The sequence below is a fragment of the Gossypium arboreum genome, chromosome 9 (genome assembly GCF_025698485.1).
Source record: "Gossypium arboreum isolate Shixiya-1 chromosome 9, ASM2569848v2, whole genome shotgun sequence".
Lineage (NCBI taxonomy): Eukaryota > Viridiplantae > Streptophyta > Magnoliopsida > Malvales > Malvaceae > Gossypium > Gossypium arboreum.
Genome location: NC_069078.1, coordinates 64181818 through 64200098, shown reverse-complemented (window position 1 = coordinate 64200098; position 18281 = coordinate 64181818). Strand labels below are relative to the sequence as shown.

General features: G+C 28.3%; 1 protein-coding gene and 1 non-coding gene across 2 annotated transcripts; one reads left to right on the top strand and one right to left on the bottom strand.

Annotated features, from left to right (window-relative positions):
• Window positions 1-10363: 10363 nt before the first annotated feature.
• On the bottom strand, window positions 10364-10453 carry TRNAY-GUA (transfer RNA tyrosine (anticodon GUA)). Its single transcript is given in 2 exon segments — window positions 10364-10399; window positions 10417-10453. It is a non-coding gene; the product is annotated as a tRNA-Tyr (tRNA).
• Window positions 10454-13459: 3006 nt separating this feature from the next.
• Window positions 13460-17989, top strand: LOC108454362 (probable hexosyltransferase MUCI70). Its single transcript, XM_017752802.2, has 9 exons — window positions 13460-14204; window positions 14855-15112; window positions 15232-15445; window positions 15553-15662; window positions 15751-15941; window positions 16144-16247; window positions 16411-16598; window positions 16691-16890; window positions 17568-17989. The coding sequence occupies exons 1-9, from the start codon at window positions 13964-13966 to the stop codon at window positions 17763-17765; spliced, it is 1704 nt and encodes a 567-aa protein (XP_017608291.1). The 5' UTR covers window positions 13460-13963; the 3' UTR covers window positions 17766-17989.
• The last annotated feature ends 292 nt before the right edge of the window (window positions 17990-18281 follow it).

The following is an 18281-nucleotide window of genomic DNA, read 5'->3' as shown; positions in this document are numbered from 1 at the left end:
AACAAACCAAATTAAGAATTATACCTTTCCTTGCATGTTAAGCATGATATTTGGTACAATCTTTCTTTACATGTCCAAACTTGTTACAAAAGAAACAACTCTCTATAGCTTTTTGTTGTTTCTTTTGAGCTGGACCCTTAGTAGCTTCATTCTAATATTTTCTTTTCTTGCCCTTATCTTTAGAGGCATTGGCCAAATGAGCACTTTCAGACTTATCACACTTTAACCTTTCTTTCTCTTGCACATAATGAGAAATGAGCTCATTTAGGGTCTATTTCTCCTTTTGACAGCTATAACTAATTTTAAATTGATTAAATTGTGTAAGAAGCGATACCAAAACCATAAGAACAAGCAATTCCTTGGAAAGCTCGATCTTAAGTGCCTTAAGTCCTGAAGCAGTATGAAACATCTCAATAATGTACTCCCTTACGTTTCCTTGACTCTTATACTTCATAGACATCAAATAAGTCAAAAGTGATGTTATCTCAACCCTATCATTTTTAGCAAAACGTTTCTCAATTTCATCAAGAAAACCCTTGGCCTGAGTAATCTCTTCAAATTCTGTGCCCCTAAAGGCTTCTGGAATGCTATGTTTCATGATCATTAGACTCATGTGATTTGAATGATCCCACCTCTCAAAATCCCTCTTAACATCAGGGGTGCTTTCCGCAGTGAGAGGTGCAGGTTGTTCTTCCCTTAGTGCAAGGTGTATGTCCATACAGCCAAGCACTATAAGTAAGTGCATTTTCTATTCCTTAAAATCAGTTCCATTAAGCATGGGTATAGAATTTATATTAGCAGATATTGTGGCAGCAAAAGATGAATTAGCTGAATATAGAACAAATAAAAACAAGCTTAAATCAATATTCATAAGTAAACAATAAATTCAAGATAATGGCTAATCCCATCTCAAGATACCAAACACAATATTAATATCAAGTCTTTGGATAATAATATTAATAGTAAGCGGTACTCTTGTTGTAGCAATCAAACATTAACAATAAATTATGTCAAATAATGAATTAATCTTTGGACTAACTTATTGCTCACATAAAATATCTTATAATTGTCACACATTTATCACTACAGATGTCGTTGAAATTCTGCCAAATATTAACTTGCCTTTGGGTCGATCAATAAACGCATGAATCACAAAAACATATAATCATTTTAATATTTCAAATAAACTAATCTACACAAAAGAGGTCACTTTGGCGGTATTTTGTTTCAACTAATTCACTTAAAATATTAGACATCCTTAATTAAAAGCTAAAATCTGAATTTATTTGTTTCAAAATGTTTACCTTAATTTCATCTTTCAATCAAATTAAAAGATAATCATATATATATATATAATTTTCCAAAACAACATGCATTAAACAAATAAAAGCATGCATATATTATAGATTTATATATATAAAAGAAACAAATATATATGAATTAAATTCTATAAAAAATTTTAATGCCTTATATGATTTTAAAATATTAATAATAATAACCACATGTTTTGCAGATATATATGCATATATACATACAACAAATCGAAGCATAAATCAAAACAAAACATGATTAATACATATAGCAAAAATCACTAACTTTAACCTTCATGCGACTGACGAATTAAAATACGATCGCCTAATCACCGAAATCATCCAAATTAAAAAAAAATAAAACAAAACCCTAAAATTTTTAATATGAATTCAAGATAATCAAGATTTTAAAAAATATATATATTAATATAAATATTCAAAGATCAACATATATATCCGAAATATAAAACCCGTGAAATTTCATGAATCAATCATTCAAATGAAGAACCTTAATCAATTCTCAATGATTCGATTTGACGATTGTTAGATTTATAAAATAAATATAAATAAAACTAAATAAACTAAGATCTATTATGTCAAATCATCAATAATAAATCAAGAATAAAATTAAATGCGGAAGCGTACTTGAATTCATGAATTCCTTGAAACTTTTCCCGATCTTGGGGATTTGATCTTCCAAATTAGCACACAAGAAATTCAAAGAATATTTAATTTTTCTTTCCTAAGGATGGAAGATTAGAAAAGATCTTTTGTGTATAATTTGAAGATCATAACCCTAATATTTATAACCTTAGCATATTAGTTCTAATTCCTAATTAGCCCATCATTAATTAGAATTTGATTAGAACTCAATTACTAGAGTATCTACACATATTTGACCCATACTTTATTTAATAATTAAAGCCCAATAAAATTCTAACTAAATTAGGTCACTTTTAATTTGGACTAACCTATCATGATAGTAAATAATACCATGTAATTACATTTATTATATATTTGATGTCCATATTTTCCAACATGTAAAACAAATATGAAAGACACCTTAATTACACCAAAAAATAATCTACATTCTATTATGATATTACTCATTCGCAATATGTTTATTATAGTTCCGAATAAACATGTCATTTGGGTAGATTAGATTGCTTTTCATTTGCATCAATTTAGATCAATTTAAATCGAGTTTTAAGATCTTTTTAGTTGATTTTCAGTTTGGATCAATTCAAATTTAGAATTTGAGAATTGAGATTTTTATTACCATTTGAAGTTTTGGTTACTTCGAGTCTTGAGTTCAAGTAATTTCAAGTTAAATTGATGCAAACCTAAAATAACTAATTTTAAAGTACTAATTAAATAATTTAAAATTATATTTATGGAGTTAAAATTAAAATAAATGTTTTACTTTTAATATTAATTTAAACATGATTAATATTTATAATTTCATTACTTTTTATCACGTGTGATGCATGGATTTATTGTACATATTTATTAAATTATATTTATTTATTAATTCAAAATAACTTTAAAATACGTAATGTTTGAGAAATAAAATGATTAAAGATAAAAATCATATAAATATGATTGCTTGAAAAATCATATAAATATGGAGCTAAAAATTAAAATAAATGTTTTATTACAATGTTTGTAAAAATCATATATAATATTTTTAGGCTTAATTCCATTTTAGTCCATGTATTATACTGAAATTTTCACTTTGGCCCTTTTACTATTTTTCAACCACTTTGCCCCGTATATTTTCATTTTGTCATTCAAGTTAACCCTTTAGCGTTTCATTAAAAAAATTAAACCAAACAATGATGCCTTGCCATGTGTAAAAACTTTTAATTTTACTTAAAAATCCAAAAATTAATTAAAAATCCCAAAAATATGAAAACTTAGAAATTTATATAAAACTAAAAATCATAATCTATTTTAGAAAATTATAAAAAAAATGATTTTTTAAGTACAAGTATGTGACACTTCCAAAAAAAATTTATAAGCATGAGCTTTTTTGAAATTTTAGGTTTTAGAAAATTTTATAATTTCATTAAAAACAATTTTATGGGTTTTTTGTGGGGAAATGTTAGGGATTTTTTAAAATTTTATGATTTTTATATTTTAAATAAACTTGAGTATTTTTTAAATATAAAATACCATCAAATTCTTAAAATTTTCACAAAATTATAACATTTTCTAAAACCCTAAAATTCCAAAGAATTTTTTTCATTTTACAATATTTTTTTGAAGTTTTATATATTTATAAGTAACCCTAGTATAAGGTGTCGTAACCATTTTTTGAAAATAACGGAATCGACTTGGATTTTAAAAATAAAAGAACGGAGTCGCCACCAATCCTTTTTTGACGAGGTGCGATCGGATCACCTCATAAAAGTGGTTGTTTTAATAAATAGTTTGATTTATTTAAACAACAATTTTGGTCTCATAAATCAAGAAAACAGGTTCGGAGTCGGTTACGCTCGAGGAAGGATTAGCACCCTCGTCGCCCCAAAATTGGTACCTAGTTGATTAATTAGTGTCTTAGTGTCGAAAAATAAAAAAACTTGAAAGAATTTTAAAATCGATCCTTCTTTATAAAAAGCTCAACTGTTAAAGACCTCTCGTCTCAAAATATAAAATGTCACACCCAGAAGTTAGGACTCGACATCTTAAATTTTCGAGAGCAAGCTTGCCTTTATGAAATCTGTGTATTTTATTAAAAGGGTATTCGATTATTTAGAATAAACGAGAAAATCGAAACCCGTAAGTTAGGGCACGTTTTCTCGAATTCTCAAACACCGAATATTGCCTTTATTTCTAAACAAAATTCTTATTTCGAGATGACAAAATATCATACCCGGTAAGTTAGGGCACAACACTTCACATCTTCGAGAATAAGCACTTTTCAAAACTCGTATAATGATTTAAAAGAGTATTCCGTTATTTAGGTTAAATGGGAAAAGTCGAAACCCAGTAAGTTAGGGCACGATTATTTCGGACTACCTAATAACGGATTTTGCTCTTATGAAAGAATTGTTTTAATACATTGAACAAAAAGCAACGCGATTTATAATAAAATGTAAAAGCAAAATATAGCATTGATGTGTATAAGAATATAATAATGGTGCGACGGTGTCAAAACAATAACATGATCAACTGTAAAAGATGAAGTAAGATCAAGGCTATAATATGCAATTATAAACAAATGATAAACATGGAAAGAATAAAAATAACAATGACAACGAAAACGATAACGATAATAATAATAATGTAAATAACAATAGTACAAAACGATAATAATGCATGGTATTTAAATATGATAGTAATAATGTGAATATGAAGTAGTAGGGAGCACATGTATGTAAAACATATAATACCAGATTACAAATATGTATGCAATATTTATTAAAAATAGTAACAATAACAAAGACTGATAATGACGATATATAATTAAACACATAAATGTATATATTAAAAATAATAATATGTATACGTAGTATTAAAATACATAAAAATGCGATATTAATGACATGTATGCACACAAAATATATGTAATATATTAAAAGATTGGACAGAGTATATGTAAAATATATACATATATAAAATGTATGTAATGTAAGATATGTGCTTAATAGGAATATAATATATATATATTTAATGAAAGCATATGTGACACACAAATACCTAAAAACAATAGTATTAAGCTATTAATAATGCTATATAACATATATGTATATATACATGAAAATATATGCTACTATATGATAATAATGAAAATATAGAAATACAAAAAGGGCCAGTATAATAAAAATATTAAATTAAAGTAATAGTATATGTACAAGAAACTATATATATAAATGTGTATATATACATATAAAAATGTACACTAATATATAATGATAATAGTGATAATGATATGCTAATAAATAGATATGGTATAATAATGGAAATATAAATATAAGATAATATGAGAAATAAAAATATAGAAGTGACTTAGTATTAAGGTATATACATAAAATACAATATTAAGTGATAAATACACGTAATAAGAAATGCATCCGTATTTAAGATATATACATAATAAAAATGCGATATTTGAAATACTTTTATAGTATATATACATGCTAATAATAATAATAATAATGTTTAAAAATAAATATTAACAATATTATGCAGTATATACATATATATTGAAATGAATGCAATGATAGTATTAGAAGTATGTACACAATATATATGATATATTTAAGAAATATATATATAGATATATGATATTTATATATGGTATAATGTTAATATGTATACGTATATAAAAATATAATATAATATTAACATACATATGTGTTAATAAGAATAATAATATTGAAATTATTAATAATACTTTATAACATATATATATATATAAGTATTAAATAAAATGATAATAATGAACTATTAATAAAAATACAACAATAATAAAATATGATATTATAAATAATATTAAAATAAAATTAGAATAATGAGAAAAAAGGATGAAATTTGAATTAAAAATGGAACTTTGAAAACAAAGGGAAAGGGGATTAACTTGAACACGTGAAATAAATGGAGGGGCTGATCATGAAATTATTCCAAGTCCTCAGAACGTATCGTTTCGATGCGGACCAAAGTGAATCAAAAGCGAATTAATGGGCTAAAATAAAAAACAAAAGCGAGAAAAGGGATCCAATTGAAGGAGATGGAAAAGGCGGAGGATTAGGGGCATAAATACCCCAAAAGCAGCGAAACACGCGGATCCCTTGTTAGCGGGTCGGTCCGATTCGGGTTGCGCCTAAACGGCGTCGTTTTGGTCAGGCACAGGCACCAAAGCGATGCTGCTTTGAAGGCTATAAAAGCCTAAAATCCTTCAAAATTTCATTCTTCTTTGGTGTTTTAAAAAAAGAAGAGCTCTCCTCTCTTTGGTGGCCGTGTCTTGATGAGGGCTCGGCCAACACTGATCGTCGCTTGTCAGAAGCGCCAGCCGGCCGACAGCCGTAGCCACCCTTCGCGTCTGATGGCGGGAGTTTCAAAAGGGTATATTTTTACCTCCTTTTTTTATATTTTTTATATGTTTATAATATATGCGTATTTTTGAGTAAAATAGGTTAAAAAGAAAGAAAATAACGATGATAACTAAATGAAATCACCTTGGGCTATTAGATGTTTATTCTCTGTTTGGACTATTTTTGCTCTTGATATTCTTGTGGTCTTCTGCTCTTGCTAGTGTTTAAAATCAAAATTGCTTTTTATTTTTTTACCCCCAAAATCCCCGTACATCGTTTTGATTCTACCTTAAATAGCCATTACAAATCTTTTTTATATTACATTGTCTCTCTCCTATTGTTGTCGCAGGCAAATGGTAGTGGAGCAGAGGCGGTGGTGGAGGTGCCACTAGCACTGAGGCAGTGGTGGAGGTCAGAAAGTATGGCTGAAAGTTAAGTATAGGGGCGGTGGCTAGGGTTTTTTAGGTTTCTTTTTTGTTTTGTGTTTGGGTCATGTTATTGGGTTAGGGGTTTGGGCTTGAAATTTGGGTTTTGGGGTTAAGAAGTAGGGGTCCCAAAATTGGGCTTGTACATAAGGTTTTTATTTTTATTTTTCCTAAAAATATTAAAATTCCAAACAAAGAATTTTATTAAGTAACTTAGTTTGATTCACTTAAAAATTTTAAAAATATAAAAAATCATTAAAATCCCCAAAAACCATAATTTAAAAAAAATCTTAAAACGCAGGAAAACTATAAAACAGCTTCATTTATTTTTTAAAATTATAAAAAATAAACTTACAAGTAAGCAAAACCTAAAAAAATTAAAAAAATAAACTTATAACTTTTTAAAATTGGAATTTAGGACTATGAGAATTTTATGAAATTTTAAGAAATTTATGGTTTTCTTTTACTTAAAAAACTCAATTTTTTAAAAAATCATTAAAATGGAAAAAAACCTAGAATATCTTTAAAAATACCATAAAATTCTTAATTTTAATAAAATACTAAAATATTATAAAAATCTAAAATTCCAAAAAATCAATTTTAAAATTTTATATATTTTAAAATTTTGGAAGTTTCACATACTTATAAATTATTTTAAAAATATTTTTTTATAATTTTCAAATATATTATGATTACTTTATTATTTTATGTTTGCATTTTTTTGAAATTTTTATTATTTTTGGATTTTAATTTTAATTATTTTAAGTATTTTTAACATCATGTCATCGGTTGGTTTAATTTTTTAACGGAAAAAGTTAAAGGGCAAACTAACCAAAAATAGTAAAAGGGCCAATGTGAGAATTTCATTATAATACAGAGGCCAAAATGGTATTAAGCCTATTTTCTATATGATATTAATTTAACAAAATAAATATTTAAGTATGTATTTTTTCAAGAATTTTAATGTAATTTCATATAACTTAATACTAATATATACCAAATAATTATACGTTTATGTTAACAATTATCGTTATTACATAAATTTACAACTATTTTAAATTTTAAAATAATTTAATTAATTAATATATAAACCAATATAGAAAAATAAAAGAATATACATAACATATATATTTATTTTGATATTGTTTAAGATATTGTGTTCACATACTCTGTATGACTTTTTAAAATAATTTATTATAATCATTTAAAACGTTTAAACTAAAACAAAAATACTATAAAATATTTTTAAAAAAATCAAAGCTGAAAATTTTATTTGCATATAAAACCAATCAATTTCATTGAAATTATAACTGGACAATATTCAATTTAATAAATATTTTAAAAATTATTCAAATCCATCCTTATAAATAAGCAGTTATTTTAGAACCAAATGTAACAATTCAAATTTAATAAGAACTAATGTAATAAATTAAATATTAAGTAAATTAATTGTAATTATATTTAGAGGAGGGATGAAATTGTGAAACCATCAACATTTGAAGAATTTATGCAAAAAAAAAAAGGTGTGAACATGTGTCTTGCCAAATGTTTAAAAAAAATTTATGTGAACAAGTGTTTATTTATATTTGTAGCCAAAACCTTGTAATATGATAATATATATGTGTTATATCTCCATTTGGGCTTGACAAGTGGCACTCTCAGAAAGTATCAGGTGGACACTTGAAGACAGTTCTTCACCTCCCGCTAATTGGACTGTCCTCGACCATTCAATCTCTCAGACTAACCATCTGTTGTGAGACCACCGATTATAAATGGAACATCCCCTTCCATTAGGCTTCCAATTTATCATGACTAGACATCCACTTTTCAGTGTGAACACTTTCTTTAGTGCCCATCTAGGCATAATAAACTCGTACCCTCTCAAAAGGATTAACATAATGGGTCTCATTATGCATGTCCATCATCTATTCCATGATGATAACCACCTTACCACATCACCACTACCAGACAAGAAGACTTTCCTTATAAATACCCTCCAAATGGAGGGAAAAGGATCGCCTTTTTCATTAACAACCTTAAACACTTACTCCTTTTATAAAAAAAAATCTCACACAAAGAAGGACTAGTATTAAAAGATAGAGCTAGTCAGACAAAATTTCTTTGAGCTCTGATTTATCAAGATTTTAAAATTTTTTAAACTTTAAAAATGTTATTTGAGTCCTCAAAGCGTTAATAATGAATGACTCAACTGAATTAGTTACCATCTATATATTTATTACATGAATGACTTTGGATATGATGAGCTAAAAAAATGATAAAATAATATTTAATCTTTGAATTTGATACTTTTTCACATTAATCCGTAATTTTTTTTATCTACATTAATCACGGAATGTGATAGCTTTTCTCAATTTGATCTTTGAATTTGGATTTGTTAAGGTATGTAATGTGGTACTTTGACATGTACTTTTCTAAAATTTATAATTTCTTACAATTTTAATTATTCTTTAGATTTGATATAAATTTTAACATTTTGGAATGATGACATGACATAATTTTATAGTGTCACATAATCTTATCTTAACAAAATTTAAGTTCAAGTACTAATTTGAAAAATTTTATCAAATTTCGATACTAATGTAGACAAAAAAATTTCATGGACCAAATTGGAAAAAAAATTATCAAGTGTAATGGCTAAATGTTGCTTTATCCCTAAAAAAAAGACAACCCTTCTAAATTTTGTTGGTACTTTTAACCATCAATTAGAGTGTTTTGAAGACAAGTATCGTATGGATAAGCAAAAATCGATTTTAATCGAAAAGTTGACACATTCATTTTAGTTGGCTTTGGCAATCTTATTCGTTTAGACATCAATTTTTTCAATTTGGTCGGTCAATTTTGTATTTTTAAATTTCGAAAATCAAATCGACCGAAAAATCCTTTTTGTTATATTATATTATTTTAATTATCTAAATATATTTATTTTTATGATATATTACCCACTAAACCTAGCCCAATAAATTTAAACTCAAACCATTAATCCAATAAACTTTAAACCCATTAAATCTAATAGAACGCGACCCAATTAAAAAAAGTAAAAGTTGAGCCCATTCTTATATTTTTTTGAATTTACTAAACAATCTCTATTTTTCAACATTATAGATTTTATGAAATTATCCCAAAATTATAATTTTGCAATATTTACAATTTAATCCTTAAAGTTCAATTTTTGTATTGTTTTACATTTTTAGTCCCTGAAAACAGAATTTAGTTCTCCCAAAAACAACCCAGATTTTTCAGATTTTTATAAACCAGTCCCTTTCTCCCAAACTTCTAGATATTAAAATCATTATAATTTAGTCCTTATTAACTTAAATCTTATAGTATAATATCTCTTTTCTAAATTTTCAAATAAAAAACACAAAAAAAATATAAATTAAAAAAAGGAAAACTCAATAACTCAAGGATGGTCAGTCGGTTTGAGTTTGATAGGTCTAGGTCGGTTAAGTCGGTTCCGGAAAAAAAAGCCGTCCGAACCGATTGCTCACCCTTAAATAGAGACCAATTTAAAATCTAAAACATCATTCGGGGACCATTGTTGGAATTAAACCAAAAGGATTGGAAAAATAAATCCGACCTGCCGGATTCGAACCAGCGACCTAAGGATTACTTTGAGTGACCTCACTACAGTCCTCCGCTCTACCAACTGAGCTAAGGTCGGATGATGTGAATGGATGAAGAATTATATATATAATTAAAAGAGAATGTCAAACTTTCAAGTTAACTCAACTCAAAACTAATATCTAAGTGATCATTCAATGAATTTAAGTTTAATCTAAATTGAGTGAATCCTCAACTAATAAGTTTAATATTAAAGAATCTTTTAAAATTGAAAAAATGTCCAATGAATTTAAGCCCACAAACAAAGACGTTAGGCAAAGATTCAACCAACTATACCATCATTATGAAAAGTTACTTTTAAAAGGTTTAGTTTAAAATTTTAGTATTTAAGATCTATTTGTTTACATATAAAAGGTTTTATGAAAAATATTTTATTAAAAATATTTTCCTATATTTGTTTAATAGAAAACAGTTTCATCAACGGAAAATGACTTACAGGTCAACAGAAAATAAGTTATTTTTCCTGTAACATAACTTGTCCTTTTGAAAAGCATAAGTCATTTTTCGAAAATGAGTTCATGTATAAGTAATTTTATTTTATATATAAATTAACTTAAATCAAGTTTAATATTATTATTTGATACTAAATTTTATTTTATTTTAAAAATATTTAAAAATATTAAAATATTAATATAAAATATTATATTTTTAATATTATTAAACATACATATTTAATTATTTATATTTAGTCATATAATAACTTATTAATATGTTTAATATAAATTATTATTATTTAATAAAATATTTAATATTTTATTTTATTTTAATAATAAATTTTAAATAATAATTTTAAATAATATTCTTCACATATTATTGAAAATATTCAATATTAATATTTTAATAATAATAATTTATTATAATTATAAATATATTAATAATAAACAATTGTAGTATAAAGGTTAAAATATGTCATAAGTCTATGTACTTCACAAATTTGCAATTTAGTTTCTATATTTCTATTTTCAAGAATTTAGTCCCTATATACTTTTTAGATTTAAAAATCAAGTCTAATTGTTGTCATTGTTAAATTTTTTGTCAATTTTGTTGATGTCACATTTTAAATAAAAATGCTCCATTGTTAGTCATGTAACTAAAAAAATGACATTGTAATGAACTTGAATTTAACAAAATGTTTTTAATATATGCAAAAATAATGTAAAATGTAAATTTATAGATATAAAATAAACCCAATTAAACAATAAAAAAAAATCTCAAACGTATGTGATTCATGGTTTTGAATAAACTTGCCGTTTAGGTGGATTAGGTTGATTTTTAATCGCATCAATTTAGATTAATTTAATTGGAGTTTTAATATTTTTCGAGTTAATTTTCAGTTTGGATAGTTTGGGTTTGGGTTGTTCAATTTTAAAGATTGAATTGTTTATGTTATTTCGAATTTAGATCATTTAAAGTTTCGGTCACTTTGAGTTTAATTGATTTTGGGTACTTGTTTGGGTCACTTAGGGCTCAAATAATTTTGAATTTGAGTTAATTTTGAGTTTGAAATATTTTTTAGTTTGAGGTATTTCAAGTTCAAGTTGAATAATTTTAAATCATTGTTTTTTTATGATTAAATTGTATTTGGTCAAGTTTAGGTATGGATTGATGGAATCATATTTTTGTATTAGAGTCAAAATTGACAAATATACTTTCAAACATAATTAAATACTATATTCATCCTCTCTCCACCACTGATTAAGGCACTTCTCCTTTTCGCTAGATACAAGTTTTTTTTGCTTCTCAAGGTGTGATGATTTCGGCGAGTTATGCTTTGTCTGTTGAAGGATTCAACACTCCGTGTCAGAATCTTACAATCTAGTGACTGACATTTCATTAGTGCCATTGTTCGATCATTGCGGTCTAACTTTTGGTTAGATGATCATGCCATTTGTATCGAGCTCATCTAGTATTCTTTCTTTGTAGGTGTAATGCTTTCCATATCAATAAAATTTTTGTTTTAAAAAAAACCATCATGGTGGTCAAGGGTTCGACCATTGCTCAGAGTATGAAGAAGATTTAAAATTTGTGGTCAGCGTTTATCTTCTTAGTGACCTACAAAACACAAAAAATTAGTCATCAGACTCATTTCAGTGAATAATTTGGGAAACAAAAAATAATAATAACAAGAAACAAGCTCCAAATAATATAAAAACAATAAAACTATATAATAATTAAAAGGGATAAAGTAATATTTAGTCCCTAAATTTGATAAAATTTTCAACTTGATCCTTATATTTTTTTTGTTCACATTAGTCCAAGAATTTAATAACTTTTATCAATTTAGTAATCGAACTTGATTTTTTAAAAAAAAAGATAAAATCTAAAAAATACAAAAATAGGAATAAATTATAATTTTTTAAAAATAAGTGATGTCATGGCACAATTGTAGAGTGCCACATCATCATACTTCAACAAAATTCAAGTGCAGAGACTAAATTAAAAAAAAATCATTAAATTTTAAGACTAATGCGATTAAAAAAAGTTCATGAACTAAAGTGAGAAAAGAAAAGTTGTCAACTAAATATTACTTTAACCTTAATTAAAATATAGCAAATGATATTTTGGTTGTATTGGTAAAAATTGATGTTCTAGAATCTTGAATTATTGAGGGGGTTGGGTCTCAAACCCTAAATGGAAAGGTATTTTTTGTTGAGGGGAAGTGAATTTCGAACCATCAACAGAATGTATTGTTTCACTCGAGGGTTCTATCTTTTACTCGAGAGAATACATCAATCAATTGTTAGTGTAAATATAACTTGCAAACTCAGAAGAAAGTTATCAATATTAAAAATTAATTATAGAAAGTACGCCTACGACTGATCCAACCGTCAACCAAGAACCCAAGGTTCACCTCCAATCAACATAATTAAATTGCTAATTGGATTAAATATTATTATTATTTTTTTAATAAAAAAGCAAGACACAGATTCTTTTTCGGTTCACTCAATGTTTGTCTACTTCTCTTTTTTAACCCAACATGGAAATTTTTATGGATAAAATATTGAAAATTTTCATTAAGAAAATTTGTTTGACTATTGTCATTTATAGTAACCTTTATTTTTATTTTATTACAAATTAGTACAAAAAAAAAACAATCCAAAGCCATTACCGTACGATCATTTAACATCAAAGAAGATCATATAAGACAGAGATGATAAAAATCCCATTCCAAAACTGAAAAAGGTTGTAACTTGTAATAAGAATTATTATTATTAGCTTGAAAATTGTCTGATCTGAGATTTGATCCCTCGATTTCACAAAAAACCCTTATCAAATACCAATCGTAGAAAAGCAAAAAACTGAAAACCCCAGATTTGTTTTTCCCTTAAATTCTTCAACTTTTTTTTTCATAATTGAGCTGCATCTGATTTCGGTTTGGGTGGCTCCCCAATGATTTTGGGGGGCAAGTGGGTGTTTTGCTGTTTGAGTTATTGTTTTTTAAACTAATGTAGTTATAGCCTTTATTTTTTTTTCCATTATATATATATATATATTTTTTTTTTGAAGTTTTAATGGAAGGGGTGAAATTGGGCTGTTGATAAAGAAGATAATGAGTGGAGGGTCATTGGGGATTCGTTCAGGGAGCTATGGGTCACTGGATAAACAAGGGCAGAATGGTGTTTTGCCTATTCAAGCGGCTTCAGCTACAAGAACTAAGGCTTATTCTAAAATGTTGAAAGAAAAAGAGACATTGATTCATTGGATCTGTAAGTTTGCTGGTCGGAAGAAGGTTGGGATGTTGCTTCTTTGTGTCATCTCAGCTGCCGTTTTTGTTTGGGTCGTTTATTTTGGTAAAGTTTGCTGCTGCTGCTTTTCTCCCTTTATTTCACTTCCTTTTTGGATTGTTTATAGTGAAGTAGTGATTCTTGGGCTTTTTTTTTTTATGAAAGAAGTAGGCAAAAACTGCATACTTTAGTAACATTGGTGATACATTTGCTCATTGATCCAAATTGAGTTGAGAATTTAATAGAATAATGGTAGTGATTCAACACACACACACACACATATTTTATGGATTTTTGGAATGCCACATTCCAGTTCTAGCTCAGGACAATCTAGTTTGCTAATGTTAATGATTCAACACAGTCGAATTGCTTTTGTTCATTGGCAAACTTGGAGATTACTTTCAATTTTTGTTTGATTCCTTGTTATATATGTATATGCATATATAGAAGGTTCTATTAAAGTTCAAGTTCAGAATAATTTAGTCTGCTAATGATAATGATTCAATTGAAGTGGAATTCTTATGTTCATTGTCAAACATGAATTTTATTTTAAATTTTTATTTGATTCATTTTTTTCTCTTTTTTCTAAATAGTTTTTGATGAAAGTTAGATTCAAGTTCAAGCTAAGAACAATTTAGTTTGCATTATCTAGATTGGCTTTAGTTGTTTTGAGGGTACGGTTCGAGAATTTGAATGTATTTTGGCTTTTTTTCCAGGTGAAGATCAGGAGAATGACAATAGTTCTAAGGTAAATGATAATTTGGCCCTAAATAATCCCTTGATAAATGTAGTGCAAAGCATCCGGATCGACAATTGGACATCTTTATCAGTTAGTGTGAAAGAAACCAAAGTTGGAGTAATGCACCCTCCTCCTCCATCGTATTTTCTCGGCTACACTCTTCCTCCGGGGCATCCATGCAACACTTTTACTTTACCCCCTCCACCAGCAGACAAAAAAAGAACCGGACCACGTCGTAAGTTTTGTAATTTTGTTCTCAATTTAGCTTTGCATTTGGTATTTGACATTGCTGGTTCGGTTTTCCCGCACCGAAATATGTTCTTTTTAAGTTTTTATTGCTTGTTTATGACACAGCTTGTCCTGTATGTTATCTTCCCGTGGAGGAAGCTGTTGCCTTGATGCCAAAAGTCCCATCGTTTTCTCCCATTATTAAAATTTTAACATATATTTTTGAGGAAAATTTAAATAGAGAAACGGAATTTGGAGGTTCCGACTTTGGTGGGTATCCTACTTTGAAGCAGCGTAATGATTCATACGACATAAGAGAGTCGATGAATATGCATTGTGGGTATGGTTCAAATCTCTTTTTCATTTTGGGGTTAAATTTTTGAAAGTGAACACAATTTGAAAGAGAAATTTAGTAATTCGGTTCATGTATGTTATGCGTTTTTCCAGATTTGTCAAAGGACGCAAACCTGGCCGTGGGACAGGATTTGACATCGATGACAGTGATCTTCTCGAGATGGAGCAATGTAATGGAGTCGTTGTTGCATCAGCAATATTCGGTAGCATACTTCTACTATATTTTATTTTATTTCGATTCATTATGTTATAAGATGATGAAATTTATTGAATAACCAAATTCTATTGCAGGAGCTTTTGATATCATACAACAGCCGAGGAATATTAGTGAATATTCCAAGCAAACTGTCTGCTTCTATATGTTCGTTGATGAAGAAACGGAAGCTGATTTGAGAGGGAAGTATGAGAATAAGAAGATTGGAGTATGGAGAATTGTTCTTGTACGTGATCTTCCTTACACTGACGGAAGGCGGAATGGAAAGGTAAATGTTCAAAACGCGCACAAATGTTCTTTGATTTTAGATCGGAGTTAGAGAATCCCCAGTTTGATAAATGATGATGAATATGGTCTGCATTACTTTATTCATTCTACAAAAATAGGAACCGAGCAGTTCGATGCCTATATGTTAAAATGTATATGTAAAGAAGTTTTATGCCTTTTGACACGTGTTATGCCCGTAATAGATCCCGAAGCTTCTACTACATAGGCTATTTCCGAATGCTCGTTATTCTTTATGGATTGATGGGAAACTTGAGCTTGTTGCTGATCCGTATCAAATTCTTGAGAGGTACTTTGGAATTCTTTCACACAGGATTAAAAAGAAAAAAAAAAATCACTTTGTGATTACTCTCACAAATACTTTGGCCCTGGTTTGATAATTTTCTGCCAAATTCGGAGCTGGTTTCCAGGCCAATGATTGTTTATTCTAACTCTTAAATCTCTTCCTTCAGGTTCTTGTGGAGGAAAAATGCTACCCTTGCAATTTCTCGGCATTATAAACGCTTTGATGTGTTTATTGAAGCTGAGGCAAATAAAGCTGCAGGCAAATATGATAATGCCTCGATTGATCATCAAGTTGAATTTTATAAAAGAGAGGGCTTGACACCATATTCCGAGGCTAAACATCCCATTACGAGCGGTGTGTTACAAGATAGTTGCTCTTGTCTTACTGTGTTTAATTGTGCTTGTTTTAGCTTTAATGAAGTTTTGCTTTAATTGTTGGCTCTGCAGATGTTCCCGAAGGATGTGTGATTATAAGGGAGCATATTCCGATTAGCAACCTCTTTACTTGTCTTTGGTTCAACGAAGTTGACCGTTTTACTTCCCGAGACCAAATTAGTTTTTCAACCGTAAGGGATAAGATTGCGGCAAAGACGAATTGGACTGTCAATATGTTCTTGGACTGCGAAAGGCGCAACTTTGTCATTCAGGTATTTTATTTTTCTGTTCTTTTGCATTCTTCATTACGAAATATGCTTTAATGAAGGGACTTCCTTTTTCGGCTAATGATCATATCCTGCAAATTCCAAACTTGCATGCATATTTGCGGAGTTCTTTGCTGTCTCTTGAATCTGATTTTATATTTGTTCGTTGGCAAATCTCCGAAATTTCGGGTGCTTGTTTTTCCACCGGAGGGATGAAATCGTTTTTCATTAAATTTGCTGTAAAACCCTCAATGATTCTCCAATATTTCTAACTTTTGTTATGCCTCACGATTGATAAACCCTTTTTGAAACTCGCTTCCATTATATCACTTCATGACTTATTCTTCCTCCCCATGAACGGTTTCGAATTCGTTACCGCTCTCCCATTATCACTTCATGACTTACTCTTCCTCACCATTGATGGTTTCAATCGTTAACGCTCTCATACATGGATTTTAGGCAAGGATTCATTTCTTGCACATCTGTAAGATTATGCGATAACCATACCATGGTTGAAATTTGCATGTCGGACTTGAAAACTCCGAGGATCCATTATAAATTTTATGTAGAGACTTAAACTCCATACTTGTGAGGCTTATTTTCGAGAGAAAACCATGACACTTTCGAACTTTTTCTTTCTGGTCTTGACCTCTTTATTCTTTGCCTCTATTTGTTATTTGCAGAAATACCATAAGGATGTTTTAGCCCTATTAGCTCAAAGGGCTCCTCCAGTCATTTATCCACCACCACGACCAGTGCCAGCACCACCGCCCCCACCATATATGGCCAACTATTCACAAAGGAAGGTCCCACCAAGACGTAGAAGAGATAGGAAGTCAGGCTCTAGACATCATCGTAAAGTTAGTAAGGAAATAGTTTAATGTTATAACCAGTTGTCTTAAAATCAAAATTTACCATTCTTTTTCCTTCCCCACTTTTTTGGAACATTCATGGCGGGGCTTGGAACATCATTCAAGAGTGTTGTAATTTTTGCTAAAAAAAAAAAAAAGAAACAATGGGATTCATCCATTTTCGTTTCTTTTATCTTTTACCTTGTGTATTTTCATCGACCAATAATCTTATTAAAAAAAGTTAATTTCTGCAATTAGTCCTTGTATTTTAGGAAAGTTCGTCGTGGTTTTAGTCCTATTGTACTTTTCAAATTATAAAATTTCATCTCTCAGTAAACAATAACGTTAAATTCATTTCAAAATTTGATTCAACAAACATATAATCATATGCGCAAATACCATATCTAGCTTGTTATTTTTAAATATTACTCACTAAAAATTTAGTTGATAGATTAATTATCGTCATTTGTCTCAAAGGTGGGTTTGGATGGGCGATTGGATCCCTTCCAAACTAAGGGAAAGACTTAAATTTCAAAATTTGAAGAG

Coding starts and splice junctions, on each gene's coding strand:
- LOC108454362 (XM_017752802.2), top strand. CDS start 13,964: ATGAGTGGAGGGTCATTGGGGATTCGTTCAGGGAGCTATGGGTCACTG. Junction 15,446..15,552: donor TCGATGAATATGCATTGTGG/GTATGGTTCAAA, acceptor GCGTTTTTCCAG/ATTTGTCAAAGGACGCAAAC. Junction 15,663..15,750: donor TGTTGCATCAGCAATATTCG/GTAGCATACTTC, acceptor ATTCTATTGCAG/GAGCTTTTGATATCATACAA.